This window comes from Zychaea mexicana, assembly GCF_025766255.1.
Source record: "Zychaea mexicana strain RSA 1403 chromosome Unknown BDB00scaffold_24, whole genome shotgun sequence".
Lineage (NCBI taxonomy): Eukaryota > Fungi > Mucoromycota > Mucoromycetes > Mucorales > Lichtheimiaceae > Zychaea > Zychaea mexicana.
In genome coordinates, this window is record NW_026516687.1 from 56927 (window position 1) to 73316 (window position 16390).

The window sequence follows — 16390 nt, forward strand, 5'->3', positions numbered from 1 at the left end:
GATTGATTGCAAGAATGCCAACTATTAAAAGATGTTTATGAGCCTCAAGATGATAACTTGAAGAATTGTCTTTGCCGCAACGCTTAAACGCAATGTGAATCCCTACAGTATGCGCACTTCCAGCTAACATTACTCACAGTTAGCAAACTCATATTTTTTTTTCTTATTCGCCTCTTACCCAGCTCGCCCGCTGTGGGAATATGGAGAATTGGAATTTGAGAATGAGAAAAACCATTTGTGGAGTTGAGTAAAGGATAATTGTAGAGGATCGCTACACGCGCTGCAAATTTCATTCCATATACCGGAGTTTGTTCTCCATCGACATTGACTGCTTTGCAGACGATCACAGTGGCAACTATATTGTTCGTTGCAACTGTCTCCATTGTGCAATCTGGAACAAAATTGATGATCTCGCAGCAAATCTGAACATATATCATCTTCTTGAACGAGCCCTTGAGCTCCTTCCTCGCTTCGCATGAAGAAGTCTTACATCAATATCAAACATGTACATACAAGTTTAACGGGTGAAAAGTTAAAAGAAACAATTTTTATTTGGTACATTTAACTACTAATTACTAATAGGGTGTCGATGTCTTAGCTTCTCTGCTCTTACGCAGATACTAACAGGAGCAACCACGGGAAGGTGCATCGACATCTGCTCCCGTAACCCTCTCACCACAAAGCTAGGGTCTTGTCTTGGTCGCTTTGTGGATCACGGAAGGTCGATTATTATTGAGATGCCCAGTCCGGTCTCACCAATCGCGATCACTTACCTACCCTCACTCACACTCACTCACATTCACACACACAGAAAAAAAGGAAGGGACTTATGATACGTGATCGAAAAGAGAAGAGAAAAAGCGATGAGTCTAGCCTTGAGAGTCGATGTTGAGAGTCGATTGCCGAGAGTCGATTGCCGAGAGTCGAACGCGATCCCCAGTGTCACCCTTGGCTCTTCCCTTGGTCCTGGTGTTGCCTCCGTTGCGCCTGTCCAACCCTTATTTCCGGTAATCCTGGCTGCCTCCAACTGGTCCCTGCTTGGTTTGTCCAGTCTCGCGTTCAACGGTGTTGGTCACAACCGGTCTCCTAGTGGACCAGAGGACGGAGGAATCCTTTTCGGTTTCTCGCCATAGAAATATGGAGTGTCCTTTTGGTTGGATGCCTTGTCTCCCGGTCTGGTCTACTATGGTGGGAAAAACCTAACTAATACAGTAAGTCGCTCCGTGTCAAAACAAGCATCAGCACCCACCCCTACACTTACCTACCCTCACTCACATTCACACACACAGAAAAAAAGGAAGGGACTTACCATACGTGATCGAAAAGAGAAGAGAAAAAGCGATGAGTCTAGCCTTGAGAGTCGATGTTGAGAGTCGATTGCCGAGAGTCGATTGCCGAGAGTCGATTGCCGAGAGTCGATTGCCGAGAGTCGATTGCTGAGAGTCGAACGCGATTCCCACCATAGTAGACCAGACCGGGAACAAGGCATCCAACCAAAAGGACACTACCATATTTCTATGGCGAGAAACCGAGAACGATTTCTCTGTCCTCTGGTCTCACTAGGAGACCGGTTGTGACCAACACCGTTGAACGCGAGACTGGACAAACCAAAGCAGGGACCAGTTGGAGGCAGCCAGGATTACCGGAAATAAGGGTTGGACAGGCGCAACGGAGGCAACACCAGGACCAAGGGAAGAGCCAAGGGAAGAGCCAAGAGAAAGACCAGGAGGAACCAAGGGAGTGAAGGAAAAAGAAAAATGAAGGAAAGAAAGAGTGAAGAGAAAAAACGAAATGGCCTGAAAAATGTGGGCGTATTTATATCTTTTGGTATCATCAACCCCTGCAATTCATGGAAAGCAGTGCGCAGCGCACACACGCCCACATGATCATGATAGACTGGCAACTTGCGGTCCAGGCTGTTCAAGGACTCCCTAATACCATTTCCTGAACTTGCTGTTTCATGCTGCTGCTAGCCTTGTCGCGTAAACGAGTCTCGCGTTCAGCGTGGCGTGCACTATAATATATCAGAAATGCCATTTTTTGAAAGAGGTGTCTTTCAAAATATTGTAACGACTTGACGTTTGGATGATATCAACACACCCTCTCCTTTTCTTCAACGATGCTGATGCTCGGCAGAAAAGAAAAGGGGATGTTTTGCTCGCACAAGGCACCATAAGGTCCAGCCTACGATTTTCACAGGAGAGACTCCCAGCACTCCGTCTCCCAAGTAGACATCGATTCTCACGCAATTATCGGTTGCCGATCCTCCAAGCCCGCAATGATGGATGTGGACAGCTTAAACTAAACTGTCAAGGGCAGACTATAGAGCAGCATGGCTGTTTTCAGCATAGTATGCGCGTCATCCTAGAACTACTATTATCGATACAGGCTGCTTCTTCAGGTTGATAGTGCTGTTGGGCTTGCTCATTTTCTCATCCACCTCCCTTAGCAGTAGCGACACAAAGCCAATCAGACGTGGTGTTTACTTCCTCGGCATGTGTACGGGTGATGTATGATACATGTGAAAAAAAAACAAAACCAAAACAAAAAGCAGGTTTCGGCTGGTACCCTCCGAAAAAAAATTTTCCTTTCGATTATTTTTGCGAACGAACTACGCGAAGATAGAAACAAAAAAAAAATAGGTGAAAAACGCGTACCAAAGTGTGGTAAAGCGCGTTGTAATAGTGTTACATACTGTCGCTACGATACAGAAGATCTGTCATTGTTCCCCGCGTTGTTAGCACGGACCTGTGGATGGGAGTGGGGGTATTATTTTTTTTTTTTTCAAAAGAAGCGGGGTCTTGAACGTGTGCATGAAAAGGCACCCATTTTCCGCAGCGTGCTGCTTCCTCGCTTTTTCTCGATCACATGTGGTAAGTCCCTTCCTTTTTTTTTCAGTGTGTGTGAGTGTGAGTGAGGGTAGGTAAGCGCAAGGGTGGGTGCTGAGGCTTGTTTTGTAGGCACGGGGCGACTTCTAAGTAGGTAAGTGGATTGGTGAGACCGCTGGCATCTCAATACCGATCGGACCCTCCGAGATCCATAGAGCGACCAAGACAGAACCCAGCTTTGTGGTAGAGGGTTCGGGAGCAGATGCCGATGCACCTTCCCGGAAAGCTAAGACATCGACACTCTCGTTTTTGGACGAGCCTCTTTAGGAAATTGACCAATTTAAATAAAGGCCTTGTTGTTGTTGTCCCCCGTCTATCAAACATGTGCTCTTTGTTATGGTATTAGCAATACTTATCAAGTAAAAGGAAAAACACAAGGACGAAGCTGATCTTTAAAGCAAACTTCCTATTAAAAAGATTTTCTATACTGTCCCTCGTCTTCAAAAGTATCAATAACCGAAAACCAGCTAGCATTGACAAAAAAAAACCTTGCTGGCATAGCAAGCATGAGTTTGTGGGATCGAATGACAGCCCAGCGAGTACTCGTACAACGAGGATCATAAGAACAAGGGAAGTTGTTAGCTGTGCAATGTCAATATAAGTTGTCGAGGGAATTATTCATTAGCTTGATACTCCACTCTAGCTTTTCCTAGCGATATTATCCAAAAACGAGCATGAAGATCGTAGTCAAATCCAAGCATAAGTACCGTGATTATTATCCTTGAGTGCATATAGCTGACTTTGCCGGACCAACCGATGGCATAAAACGTATGTATAGCTCAGGTGGTGCAGGTATCAGCAACATTACTACATCGTGGTATCCTAAATTTACAACACTAACAGAAAACTCCTTCACGCAAAGCGAGCTTGACGAGTGACCGTCTAAACCAAATCTAACTAACGCACGACGCGTGTAATATAATAGTCTCTCTTCTATATCTCCTATAAACTACAAAGGTATTGTTCCCGCAAACGGATAGTACCTCTAACTCAACGTCATTCACGAATCGGATATGCCATAAGGAGAAGAAATCATTAAGATTTCTATCGGAATGATCTATGTGATACATGAATATACTACTACTGCCTGTCATTAGTATAACACGAATTATTCACACGCCGGCCGGGAATGATGCCAGTTGTAAAATATCGCAAATTAACTGACAGAAATCAGTCGCGATTCACGCGAGATAAAAAGTTCATTCGTTGCCACAGAAACCAAATCTCCACTGCAGCCAGCACCACTGCCAAAATCACTGGTGCCAAGTCAAAGAGACAACAAGACCGCTTAGTTCAACAGAACAGATCAGTAACACTTGGATTCTGTTATGTAACAAACGTTTGTCACAATCGATCGACAAACAACACCCGCAAAAGAAACATAGTATTGTAGCATACATAAAATAAATGTTCATGTCTCCTCAATAACATGCATGTCAGAGAGAGGCAGACACACGATGATTACCGCGTATGTTTGTTGTTGATGATCGATGTTGGTTATCTCTGTGGTTATTTGTATCGTTAGGATATGCTAGAGTATTATCGAAAATGTCCGTCTCCACGATATGTCAGGTACTACCTATTTTCTGCAGAAATCATCTTCTTCTGCCTGTTTCTGTCTCTCTTCACATGCCACATTTTCTATCATTATGCGATCAATGACGATTTCGCAACCTTACCCACAAAGTCCGACTTGCCAAAAAGAAAGCAGCCGGTAGCAAAACAGAGATACAGCAGAATCATGTAGAACGAGAAAGAAGAGAAGAAACGGTAACTTTCTTTTGTGGTAGTGCCCTTGATCACCATTGTCGTCATGAGGGCTGAAATATGTGTGTGCCCTGTGCCCCAAATGGGTAGGACAGAAAACCCTGCTGTGTTGCTCGTGTGTGTGTGTGTGTGTGTGTGTAGCAATCCACAATATGATATGCGTACTATTAGCAGAGAAGATTATAGTTTGTGAAAAGCTGTCTAATCTTAAAATGCTCACCCGTGTACTCGTGTCCCACTTTGGACGATGAAGACACTTGTTCCTTGTGATGATGTGTGTGGCAGGCAAGTCTCGCCACGAACCAACATAAAAGACAAATCGGGCGTCAATGCGCATAGATGCGGAGGACGGTGGAGAGGGAGGAGAGAGCGGGAATAACTGCGATGCTGCATACTTGAAGAGGAGATATCAGAAATGATGGATGATGGAGATGGACAATCTTGTCTACGCTTCTTTCTGAGGCGTGTAGAATCGTCAGCAGCAAGATAGGATGTCCCAGATAAATGGAATGGCATCTCTATCTTAACCTTATCTTTTAACACACACACACGCTCTCTCTCTCTCTCTCTCTCTCTCTCTCTGTCTCCTGTTTGGAGAAAGTGGCTTTTACTTGTTTATTTTAGAAACAACAGAATATTCTTTTCAAAGAGTACCAAAGCCCACCACCGTTACGCTGATGAATGGGTCCCGCTTCCAGTCCATTGCTTTGGTAATCGGACAACCTGCTGCTGTTATTATTCCCTGGGTAACTCATCGTCGGTGGCATTTGCCCTGAGAGTCTGTTGGTACTGCTAGTATCGTAATCGTGTTCTTGATTGATTACTACATATAAGACAATCAGCACATGGAAAAATCGAGAGCTATCAACCATGTTACACTCTATATTATAGCACAATACCTGGTATCCTGGTGTGCTGTGTACTTTCTGGTTGACGTCGGGCACGTTCTTGTCCTTGATGGATCGTATTAATCGGTGCATCCCTATCGCCTAGACAGGAATAGTTTCGCTGATGATCGTCAAGATTATTTTCCACCTCCACACCATTGTCAATGACACGGCGTTGACCATGACCATAATTTTCGATGATTCGCGTTCCCTGCAGATTCACGCATATTTAGGCGCTATCATCTTTCTTCTTGGCCCACATTTGTAAAGTGCAGAAACGACTTACATGCTGGTCCTGCACTGTGGATATAGTTACTGTTTCTCGATGGCCATTGACAAAACGTGTTGTGGTGCTTGTTGATGTTCTGCTGCCTAGTCCTCCCGCTGGCCCGCCAAAGCTTGTTGTCATGAACATGCTGCCTGGTTGTCGTGTTGTTTTTGTGGTTCGGCCAAACATGGATGGGAAATCAAATGGATCGTTTCCAGCAGCACCAACACCACCTGGTGCGCCATTAAAGAATGGGTCATCTAATGGAAACAGTGTTTACAGCCACTCAGAGAGATCCTCATTGCAAAATGTGTTTCTATCAAGAGGGAAGGCCTTACTGAAAATAGCGAATGGATCACGGCTACCGAAAAACTGAGCAAACACTTCTTCGGGAGATCGGAACTGTAGATACATTTCGGGTCAATGGGTATTATAAATCAGTCAGTGGTCCCGGGTGATTTCTATTCCGTCCAATGACTGCTTACATGAAAACCAGTGAATGGATCGTCTGTATAGCTGAATCGATTCTGCTTACATGGTGGCTGTTGCTGCTGTTGTTGCCTTGGCGTTGAATGGAAAAAGTAAGGGGTCTCGTCTGAAGAAGCAGCAGCAGCAGCAGCACCCGATATTTTGTTGTCATAGACCCTCCGCTTGGCTGCATGAAAATTACACGTTACACACTGCAGCAGTTCTCACCTCTCCTTCTGGCCGTTCCCCACTTGCCGGATTTCACATTTTGAAATCACTTACATTCATCCGACAGAATCTCATATGCGCGACTTGATACATAAGAAAGAAATTGGTGAGCCCCTTCTACTACTCTTTCCAATCTCTTCCTTGTTGTAGTCTCTCACCTAATATCTTTAAACTGAAAAAGTAGACAGGACAGCGATGTGATAGAGCAAAGGGAGTAGAGTGAGCTTTTCTTATATGCACAAAGTATGTATATAGTGCTATGTTAGACGCAGAAGTATACTTTTTCGGGTGCTTCGGGCGAATGGTTCTTGTCAGGATGGTATTTTAATGCAAGTTGGCGGTATGCTTTCTTGATATCTTGTTCAGACGCATCGTGTGGTAACTCGAGTATGTTGTAATAGTCCATCGATCAAGTAGTATGGCAGGATATCGTCCAAGTGGGTTGGGGAGCACAGAGGGAGAGAAAGAGAGAAAGAAAAAGAAAAATAGAACAAGGGTCACGCGGATACACAGTCTGCTCTTTTTGCACCATCATTATCTTATTGTAGAACCCCTCTCTTTCCGCTTCTGGTAACCTGTACAAACTCCACAATGACATCAACATCCGCCTTCTGAACTTCTTAGAGTAAAACAAGAGTCTTTAATTTGGTAAAACCACTAAATAGATGCCCGTCAGATGGGATATGAGAAAGTCAAAAGCAAGATAGTACGAAGGATATTAGAGAGAAATGGGGATGGTGGCGATGAGAGTTTAACGGAGCGAGAGCGAGAGAGAGAGAGAGAAAGATCCGGCCTGCCGATCAGTGGATATTCAATGGCAATCGAAGTACGCTATCTGTAATACAGAAAATACGTTAAGTCTTCTCGACACCACTACCACTACCACACACACACTGTGAGAGATCTCCAAGCAAAAAGTTACCTCTGTATCGTGCAGTGTAAAGAAAGCACGTAATGGCATCCACCTCCTTGACTGTCTGGTTCGCAAAATGACGAGAAACTGCTGCCACGAGCTCTTCCTTGTTACATTTCGAAGGCACCTTAATTTTGTGAACGCGGGCATACTTTCGTAACACCGGCATGTCCAATGAGTTAAAGTTGATCTAGTATAGAAATCAGGTTGGCCGTTCAATGTGTCACTTTAGTACATGTTCTGAAGGCACACGGAGGCAGGGTTCGCTTACAGTCTGGAATTCCTTGCCAACATTGTTGTTTTCTGTTCTGCGTCGTTTGTCACGTTCACGATCCATATTGCCGCTGCTGTGTTTCACGGAAGGCTGTGTGTTGGCGTTGTTGGTGCCGTTCATAGCACTTGCTCTTGGTTTCGATTTCATGGCAGGCATTATTGTATTGATATATACTAATGTATAGAGGGACTGTAAGATAAAAAGGGGGTTGGGATATATGAATTAAAGAGAAGAAGATGCTGCTGAGCTACGAATCCCCGTCTTTCCTCTTCTTAAAAAAGGTTTTTTTTTCTCTGCTTGGCCCCGCCTCCCCACCCCCCGTTTACCTTTATCCGAACCCTTTTATTTGTATGCAGTCTCCAAAGAACATAACTGGCAAGCGGAAAAGACTGGGCACTGACACCACTTCCACCAGCAATTGTATCGCGAGTGCAGTAGACGATAGACGACGATCAAGTGCTGCTGCTAGTACCACTAGTGACAGCAGCACCAGTACTACTTTTACTATTGACGACAACCACGATCCCACCGCCCTTCGAAAACCGACGTGTTCCATATGCATACAACCCTACATTCGCCGCACATTCCTACAACCATGCTACCATTCCTTTTGCTTCCAGTGCATTCGTCAGTGGATCAACATTGTGCCCAACTGTCCGTTATGCAAGCAACTGGTTGATTCCCTGGTCTACAATATGGACGAAACAACAAAGACGTTTCAAGAATACAGCCTGGCTGCGAACGCTGCTAGTGACAGTCCTCACGACCCTTCTCCTGAACCGCCGCCGACGACGCTTCAGGATAGTGTTTTGCCGTTACGCCGTCAGATGTATCTTCATCCTCGTTCTTTCAGTCGTGTCATTTATCCTCCTGTTCTAAATCGATTTGCTGGTGTGCATTATATCACCCCAGAGCATATTCCCAAGGTATAAAAACCTCTTCTAATAACAATGGGCCTTGCTGTTACGGGTGAATAAAACTTTCTATGAGGTGTTGTTGTGGGAAATATAAAACATTCTGGTTCTTTGCTGTATTTAGGTTAGCACGTTTCTAGCACGCGAAATACCAGCCATCATGGGTAAAACGTCCGATACATTCACCGAGCGGCATATCCAGGCTGTCCTGTTAACGCCCTATGAAGCAAACAAGCAACAACAGCAACGCAAATCCACATCGACTAGGAGCAGCAGTAGTAGTACTAACAGCAGGTCGTTTTCTTTTTCCAATACCAGAAGCAACGCTTCCACTGCTACTACTAGTAATAGCAGCAGCCAGATGATGTCAATGTATGATCCAAATGTGATCCAGGAGTTGGGAGAGTGGCTGACGATCGGCGCCAAGGACGTGGATGGGGCGATTGTGGCGCGAAGGTTTATCGATGAGGTCATGGCATTCATTAAGAGTGGCATGGATTATTGGACCTATGTCGCCACAGCAAAGTATGAAGAATAGATAGCCACGATTCTTTTTCTGTAAATATTATATACACTTTCTCTAACGCCCAGAGAAACTTGGACTGTACATAATGATAAAAGTTTCTTTTCAGCGGTTATTAATTATATTATTTTTATCAGTATGGACAGTAATGATGATGCAGAATGGAAATAAGGGGACGGATGGTGGGTATTATATTGGAAGCGAAAGAGGGGTTAAAATTACTATTTACAAAGAAGAGAAAACATACATGGGACAAGGATAAAGAGCAGGGCATATACAGTTCACCGGGAACATTCTTCATAGCTTGGCAGCGTAGGTTGCTGAGCTCTCGCACTGTAACCAGGCAATGCGAGACTTCTGTTAATGTTACACGACGACCGTCTGTTGCGTAGCAATGCAATCATTGCCACGGGATCATAAGGAATAGAGGAAGCATGGTCATCGTACGCAGGCAAATAGTCGTGTTGGAGCTCGTGCGGCGGACAGACCTTGATGGGCATCATGACCCGCAGTTCTGAGATATTCCCAGTATCCGGATTGACGACCGATAGTGCAAACTTTAACCGGTGGCGAATTTTCACCTGTTCATTCAAGCAATCGGTCTGGCAATCGTCCGGGGAGGTCGGCACAGGGAACGTCAGATTAATATCCTCAAAGTTGGTTTTCACTTGGGTATAGTGAATGATCCGGCTGTGTGTCCGTGGTTTACTTTGGGGTGGCGATTCCCTGTCCCAGCTTCGACACGACATGTACTCCTTGAGATAGCAAGACAAGTAGCGGATTTGAACTTTGTCGGACAGGGTGGCAATGGTGGCCGACACTTGGACCTGGCCACCCTGAGGAACGGTTTTGCTGGGTGCAGTAAAGGCATAGCTGAGCTTGTCGGCCCAGTGATCTGCGATTGCCACAGGGTGCTGATCCAGGGTATAGTCGGGCATCATGCTCCATGCTTCCTCTTCTTCGGGTCGGCGAGCCACGTGGATCGTCCGTCGGCATATATAGTTGCGGGCAAAAAACGCTGGTCGCTCCACCACGGCCTTCAGAGTGTATTGCACGACGTAAATGTTGCCTACGCGCGTGGATTCAGGCAGGTGTCCTGGCAATGGTAGCTCAAAGTCGTAGGTGTGGGTGCCTGTTCCCAGCGTGTTGTGCATCTGCTGAGCACCACCGTTATTATTATGGCGTGGTAAGAATGTCCATGTATGGCAAATGATGTTGTGGTCGTCTTCGTACACGCGTTCGTGTCCATTCCCAAGCTCTGCATACATGACGATGTTTTGATTCTTTTTAGCTAATAGAGCATTATCTTGCTGTAGCACAAAGCATCCTTTCCAACAAGTCACGAAAAGTGTAAATAAATTACTTACGCACTACTTGTCGCTTGATGATGTTACCAGAAAAATGCAGTGCAATAGTCTTGACCTTGGTCGGCTGTACAAGGTTGAGCGAAACAACACCGCGCAAGACGCAGCCGGAAGACTCTGTTGTGCTTCCGTACATGACGAGCTGGTCGTTCTCGAGATCGATCCGCAACAAGCGCTCGCTATCGGACGTAGGGAGCATCGTGTAAAAAGCAAAAACAGTAGGTACGTTAAAATGGCAGAGAAGGAAAATAAAAGAAAAAGAGAGAAAGAGAGAGAGAGAGAGAGAGAGCGGGAAAAAAAAAGAAAGATTGTGATTATATTTCAATTAGGAAAGACCTGGCGTTGTTCTTGTGCGTTTGTTGTGTGAATGTTGTGGGTGCAGGTGGCAGGGCCGACCGCTCACCCGAGAGAGAGAGAGAGAGAGAGAGAGAGAGAAGAGGGTGGTGTGCGTTACACTTGGTGCTGCTATACAAACTTGTTTGTTGTCCCCCACGTTTTACCTTCTTCATGTCCCTAAGTAGGCGTACCTATGCAGTATGAGAAAGAAGAAGGGAAGGAAACAGATCTCTTTCTCTTTCTCTTGCCCTCGCATTTTCTCCTGCATCACGATAATCTTATCCATCTTTCGCCTTCTTCTCCACAAACAAACAACAAACACACAGCAAATCATCTGAGGGCTGCTTGCTATGATGATCTTCTGCATTGTACATATTTGTGAGGGATGACGATGCTTCGAGGAGGTGCTTAAAACTGTAAGAGGATGATTCGCCTTGATGTGTTGTGTTGCTTTGTGTGGTGTGCAACTTGCACTATACTGCATTTGTATAATTTGACGGTACAGCCCACTATGCTGTTTCTTTTGTTTCGCACGCACGACGAGCGATACACACACACACACAAAGCACCAACAAGCAGCCAAGCAGTACGGATCTTCTCACGTGATGTTGTAAATTGTGTCATGCTGCTTTCCTTATTCACTCACCACTCATCATCAGCAAGTTGTATGTGTGTGTTGGCCGTGCACCCGCCACCCACTGTCCAAAAGAGTTGTAATTAGGGACAAACCGTCTTACGTAACGTTTCATAATCTTTATTGATAACATGAGCAAGTAAAAAGGAAAAAGGAAAAATATGGTATGGGATAACAATGGAGTCTATCTACTACTGCTGCTGATGTCCACGACTCTTAACAGTATACTACGTAATACATAATAGTAACAACCAGACTTGTTGTTGTTGCCCGGTGTAGAGGTCATAATGTGAGGTCAGTCATCCAACCATCAAGCGAAATAATCTAGGCGGATGTGATGGATGAAACATTGGTGCTTGGGTTACACACCCTGTCGTGACCACATTAATGATCATGAGAAAAAAAACTTCACTTCCGGCTGTTCTGTTTTACCTTACTTCCATGCTTAGTTCATCACTGCCGATTACCATCGTAGACGTAGGCCGTGGTAAAAATCATCAATTAAGCAAAAACGACAGGATAAGAGCGGGGAATCATCGTTATTTTAAAATTACTACAGCCTACCAGCAATACACAAGCGATATCCAGTGAGTGCAAAGCATGCTCATGGCTGCTACGGTAGTATGTAGTAGCTCGTGTGGGTATTATGTCGAGCAAGTCAACCTACTGTTGCAAAACGCATGATTGCCCATAACTAGTGTTGTTGACCACAAACCACCAATGCTGTCATGTTTATTCAGTTGAACAGAAGCTTATAACGTGAGACCAGACAGATAGCCGAAACGGACAACTAGCAAAGTGTCGTACAAATACATATACTAGAGCTTGTTGTGTTTTCTGTTTAGTGATGTGTATAGCTTTCGTATGCGTCAATGTATCCGTTGTTATTGGCTAATAATCACAACTTTCTCATGATTCCTTTCTCTGTGAGCCTTCCACGTCTCTTTCTCCATCGGGAATCAGTGACAAAAAAAACCTGCTTTGTGAACCGGTTACACAAAAACACTCTAATTCTCGCTGACGGCGGGAAATGGTAAGAAGCCTTGATTTTTAGAGGCAGCAGATTGGGGCATACATTCACACTGCGAATAATAAACCATTTACACAATGTCAACTTTGCAGTTTGCCCATAGCTAATATATCACGCAAGAGTAATGCGCAATATGTACATAAGCCTTTTACTAGATAGGAAGTTTGTTGAAGCAGTCGTCAAACTTAGCGATAGAGTATTATCAAAATCCTTCAAGATCACTAACTAGAACCTGGTTGCATGCCATATGAATCCCAGTTGTCAAGGTTTCTTCCTCCAGAAGCTGTTCTCTCTTGAGTTTACTCTTGAAGATAAACCAAAACTGCTTAATTGATTTACCTCGGTTGGGTTTCCTCATTCATATCCCTGAGATATGAATGCCCTTCCAATTGACACAACATATGCAAAATGTACATAGTAAATGTAAACATTACACAAAAATGGTGAATGAGAGTTCGATATCTTCGAGCGAAGCAAGCAACCTGTGCTGTTAGTTTTTCAGCTGCTGATTTATGCATCACACCTAGATTCGTTCAACTCATGCACCATCACCAACAGCACTTTCATCATTTTTTTTCTCTTCGTGAACACAAGCACTTTTATGGTTGTGCATCACAAGTTCAGCAGTCGAGTTGACATGAATGAACTTTGTTTAATGAGCGTGATAGATACACGCAACCAAACATCCACCTGCACAGAACTTTTGCACGTCAACGATTAGCGCAGCTATAATAAATCAGAGTGAAAGTTTTTGATATACGCAACTTAACAAGGTCGGTCGCCTATACATAGTATCATATTTTATTTGCCTCTTTTTCAGAGTAATGGCAGTACCGTTCACACAACATTGGCTATCATACAGATGATTATCTTATTTATAAATCAGCCAAGAATGGATTTGTTCCCAAGGGTTTAAAACATACAACTTTGTTGTCATTGAATGCTGCAAAAGAAAGACCTTTCCGACGGCAACGGCAGGATCTAGTAAGAAGTTGATTTAGTGACTAACTGAATCATCAAAGGTAGAGGAAAGTAAGGCAAGGGGAAAAGTTGGAAGCAGTTCGGGTGAGTGGCCGCCGTAACAAAGAGCATAAATAATTTTTGCTTAGAACAAGCAACACCGTTTAACACCTCTTTCCTCCTGACGATAAAGCTACCACACCTGCCTGCTGCCAGGAATAATTGAGGAAGATTGCGTGTGTGATAAATGAGAAAAGGAAAGGAGTGAGAGAGGAAGACCAGTGGAAAAAGTAGAGCATAATATGTGTCAGGATCTATCAACATACCCGCTCTCGGCTGCGATAACCCTCATCTTCTCGGGCCTCACTTCTGGCAATACGGTCTCGTTCCTATGATTTGCAACAAACCAAGAAAAGTAACGGTTGGGCATGTATATATTATACGGGGAAAGGTAGAGCATAATATGTATGAGGATCTATTAACATACCCGCTCTCGGTTACGATATGCTTCGTTTTGACGGGCCTCCGCTCTCGCAAGACGATTTCGCTCCTGTCACACATCATATAAATCACACACAAAACAAAAGGAATAAATAAAAACAAAACGAATGATGTTAGTCTGTAATGATGATATGGTTGAATATATGTATTTATTGTATATATTGTTGCAATTGATATGGGGGTTAAAGGAGACTCGTTAGTACAGGGCATACCCGTTCTCTCTCACGGTTTTCCTCATTCATGCGTGCGCGTCGTTGTTGTTGTCGAATACGTGCCGCCTCACGATCCTGCGTACGTTGCTCCTCATCCATGTCTTCACGCAGACGTGCACGCCGTCTTCGCTGGCGTTCAGCATCACGAGCACGATCTGCGTCGGATCGTTCTCCCCCGCGCATTATTGTTTTTACTGATTGTAATAATAAGGAAAAGAACAGTAGCACAAAGTAATGGAAGGGGCAAAGGAGAACACAAAAAAGGAAACTTCGTTTGTTTCTATTTTTTGTTTTTATTTTTCTTTTGCGCGTAACTTCGTGACGCGATTTGCCGTGACACGATGTGCCACGTATTTGACAGTGTCTTCACTTAATACTCTGTCTACGCTCCCTTTGCATAAGTGAAAGCATGGCAAGACAATTGAATTGCCATATTTACTGTGATTACAGTCAAACAGTCATCATCACAGTAGAGCCATATTATGCTATGTGCATGCCGATACAATTCACGTTGTAGTTTTTTTAAGTTTTTGTTATTGTTAGGCAACACGTTAATTTAGCTCCTATTTTCCTGGTTTCATCAAATCACAATAGATACATCTCATATTATATGCATGCCGACACGTTAATTCACTTTATGAGTTTTTTGTTATAAATGGCGACACGTTATTGAGGCTTGTGTGATGATCGCTGAAATTGAGTAAATTGTAGCAATAACAATATATAAACTACAGGTCAGTTACTATACAGTGGATTCTCCAGTACTCGTTGGTCTCTGACGTCTTCGTTATAAGAACTTTTAAAAATAGGCGTGACGCTACAGAGTACAGACACCTAGACCGACCGACCGACCGACAGACAAACCAATTTTGTCCCTTGCCGCTTTGTAGCCGCAAGCTCCCGCCCCACTTTTTATCTCTCTTAACCTTTGTGCACTCTTGTAACCCTAGATACTCCCCTTTTTGTTTTCTCTCTCAAGTCCTTTATCATTTTGCTCTACATTTTCTCCCTCTGGCTCACTGGGTTTTTGTTCACCAGTCATGGCGACCGGGCTTTAGCGAGTATGCGATTGGCGAAGCGCTTATATCGCCATTTAATTAAGATTTATAAAGTTTGAACCAGACAAACCAATTCCTAAAGGCGTATTTTTAATACTCCGCGGAGACTTGCACGCATATGATAGTAATGCGCTCCCCCTTATCCCAATGGTCTCTTGTCTGATTTTCGCCCTGAATTTCGACGACTGCAAGAGTTATAATGTTCTTCCGCTGTTCAACGTCTTGAAGACTGGTGACTGGGCAAATCATGAGCTTGTGTTTGCTGAAATGGTCAAGCAACCGCGAATATTGGAAAAACGGCTTCAACTGATCAACAACTCTCTTAACACCATAGCAAAGCAGAAGAAATGATCATCATCCATTGAATAACTACTGCACACGTGTGGCACAATACTACAAGTGAAAGAGTCCTTTCATTCAATTTACTTTGACTTGGGAACTTGAACGAGAAAAGGCACTGGCAAAGCATCAATGGTGCCGAAGTTACACGTTTGGGAGCAATGGAGTTTGGACGAGAATTAGATCAATCTGCTATTGAACTTGCTCAGAAGGACGATGATGTTTTCACTATGATCTCCAAATACTTATCAAAGCAAGAAGCAGACGGCGTGATCTATCAAGAAAGCACTAAAAGGGCCATGTTCAAGCAGCAAGCGTTTAAACTCTATTAGAGATTGAAAGCAGGAGAGTTTAATATCGATGATGAACGGCACTGGATGAAATGCGGCTTGTCGTCAATACTAGATCTTGTCAATGTATCACCGGCCAGAGAATTCTTGAATTCAAACAATGATGATGATGATGATTGGCATGTGATACAAAATCTATTTACGTCAAAGTAACATCTCTGTGAACCACATCTTCCTGAGGTATTCAGCCAAACTTGGGATATTGTTGCTGCTATCTTGACACGTACAAACGACGCTGAAAAAGTCAAGAGGTATGTAAACAATATTAAAACCAATGGTTGTGAAACGAGAAATTACTGGATCTTATACACGTCGTCCTGGTGATTGTCGAAAACAACAGCTTCTTATTGGATCCTACCAACATCGATCGGGTGACAGAATATGACTTTTTAACGCAAGTATGGGTCCCATTAATCGAGGCCATTATCGACATTCATGCTATGCTGAGGATGAGGATTGGTAAATCAAGTCCTAAA

General features: G+C 43.9%; 6 protein-coding genes across 6 annotated transcripts; 2 read left to right on the top strand and 4 right to left on the bottom strand.

Annotated features, from left to right (window-relative positions):
• Positions 1–714: 714 nt before the first annotated feature.
• BDB00DRAFT_276543 (uncharacterized protein) lies at positions 715–1209 on the top strand. Its single transcript, XM_053116757.1, has one exon. The coding sequence runs from the start codon at positions 864–866 to the stop codon at positions 1131–1133; it is 270 nt and encodes an 89-aa protein (XP_052981138.1). The 5' UTR covers positions 715–863; the 3' UTR covers positions 1134–1209.
• A 4034-nt stretch (positions 1210–5243) lies between these two features.
• BDB00DRAFT_276663 (DnaJ domain-containing protein) lies at positions 5244–7047 on the bottom strand. The gene is made up of 8 exons (XM_053116759.1): positions 6787–7047; positions 6665–6678; positions 6561–6589; positions 6296–6465; positions 6149–6212; positions 5829–6070; positions 5555–5753; positions 5244–5478 (listed from the first exon to the last, which is right to left on the bottom strand). Exons 1-8 carry the CDS (start codon positions 6910–6912, stop codon positions 5276–5278), a joined length of 1047 nt encoding a protein of 348 aa, XP_052981139.1. The 5' UTR covers positions 6913–7047; the 3' UTR covers positions 5244–5275.
• A 146-nt stretch (positions 7048–7193) lies between these two features.
• Positions 7194–7928, bottom strand: BDB00DRAFT_276638 (Sin3 binding region of histone deacetylase complex subunit SAP30-domain-containing protein). Its single transcript, XM_053116758.1, has 3 exons — positions 7691–7928; positions 7429–7609; positions 7194–7341 (listed from the first exon to the last, which is right to left on the bottom strand). Exons 1-3 carry the CDS (start codon positions 7847–7849, stop codon positions 7307–7309), a joined length of 375 nt encoding a protein of 124 aa, XP_052981140.1. The 5' UTR covers positions 7850–7928; the 3' UTR covers positions 7194–7306.
• A 46-nt stretch (positions 7929–7974) lies between these two features.
• Positions 7975–9245, top strand: BDB00DRAFT_816184 (uncharacterized protein). The gene is made up of 2 exons (XM_053122966.1): positions 7975–8619; positions 8732–9245. Exons 1-2 carry the CDS (start codon positions 8044–8046, stop codon positions 9143–9145), a joined length of 990 nt encoding a protein of 329 aa, XP_052981141.1. The 5' UTR covers positions 7975–8043; the 3' UTR covers positions 9146–9245.
• Position 9246: 1 nt separating this feature from the next.
• Positions 9247–10759, bottom strand: BDB00DRAFT_816185 (uncharacterized protein). Its single transcript, XM_053122967.1, has 2 exons — positions 10498–10759; positions 9247–10388 (listed from the first exon to the last, which is right to left on the bottom strand). The coding sequence occupies exons 1-2, from the start codon at positions 10691–10693 to the stop codon at positions 9412–9414; spliced, it is 1173 nt and encodes a 390-aa protein (XP_052981142.1). The 5' UTR covers positions 10694–10759; the 3' UTR covers positions 9247–9411.
• Positions 10760–13211: 2452 nt separating this feature from the next.
• Positions 13212–14350, bottom strand: BDB00DRAFT_786734 (uncharacterized protein; the record flags this gene model as incomplete). The annotated part of the gene is made up of 4 exons (XM_053120632.1): positions 13212–13220; positions 13781–13843; positions 13942–14004; positions 14168–14350. The coding sequence occupies 4 exons, from the start codon at positions 14348–14350 to the stop codon at positions 13212–13214; spliced, it is 318 nt and encodes a 105-aa protein (XP_052981143.1).
• Positions 14351–16390: the final 2040 nt, after the last annotated feature.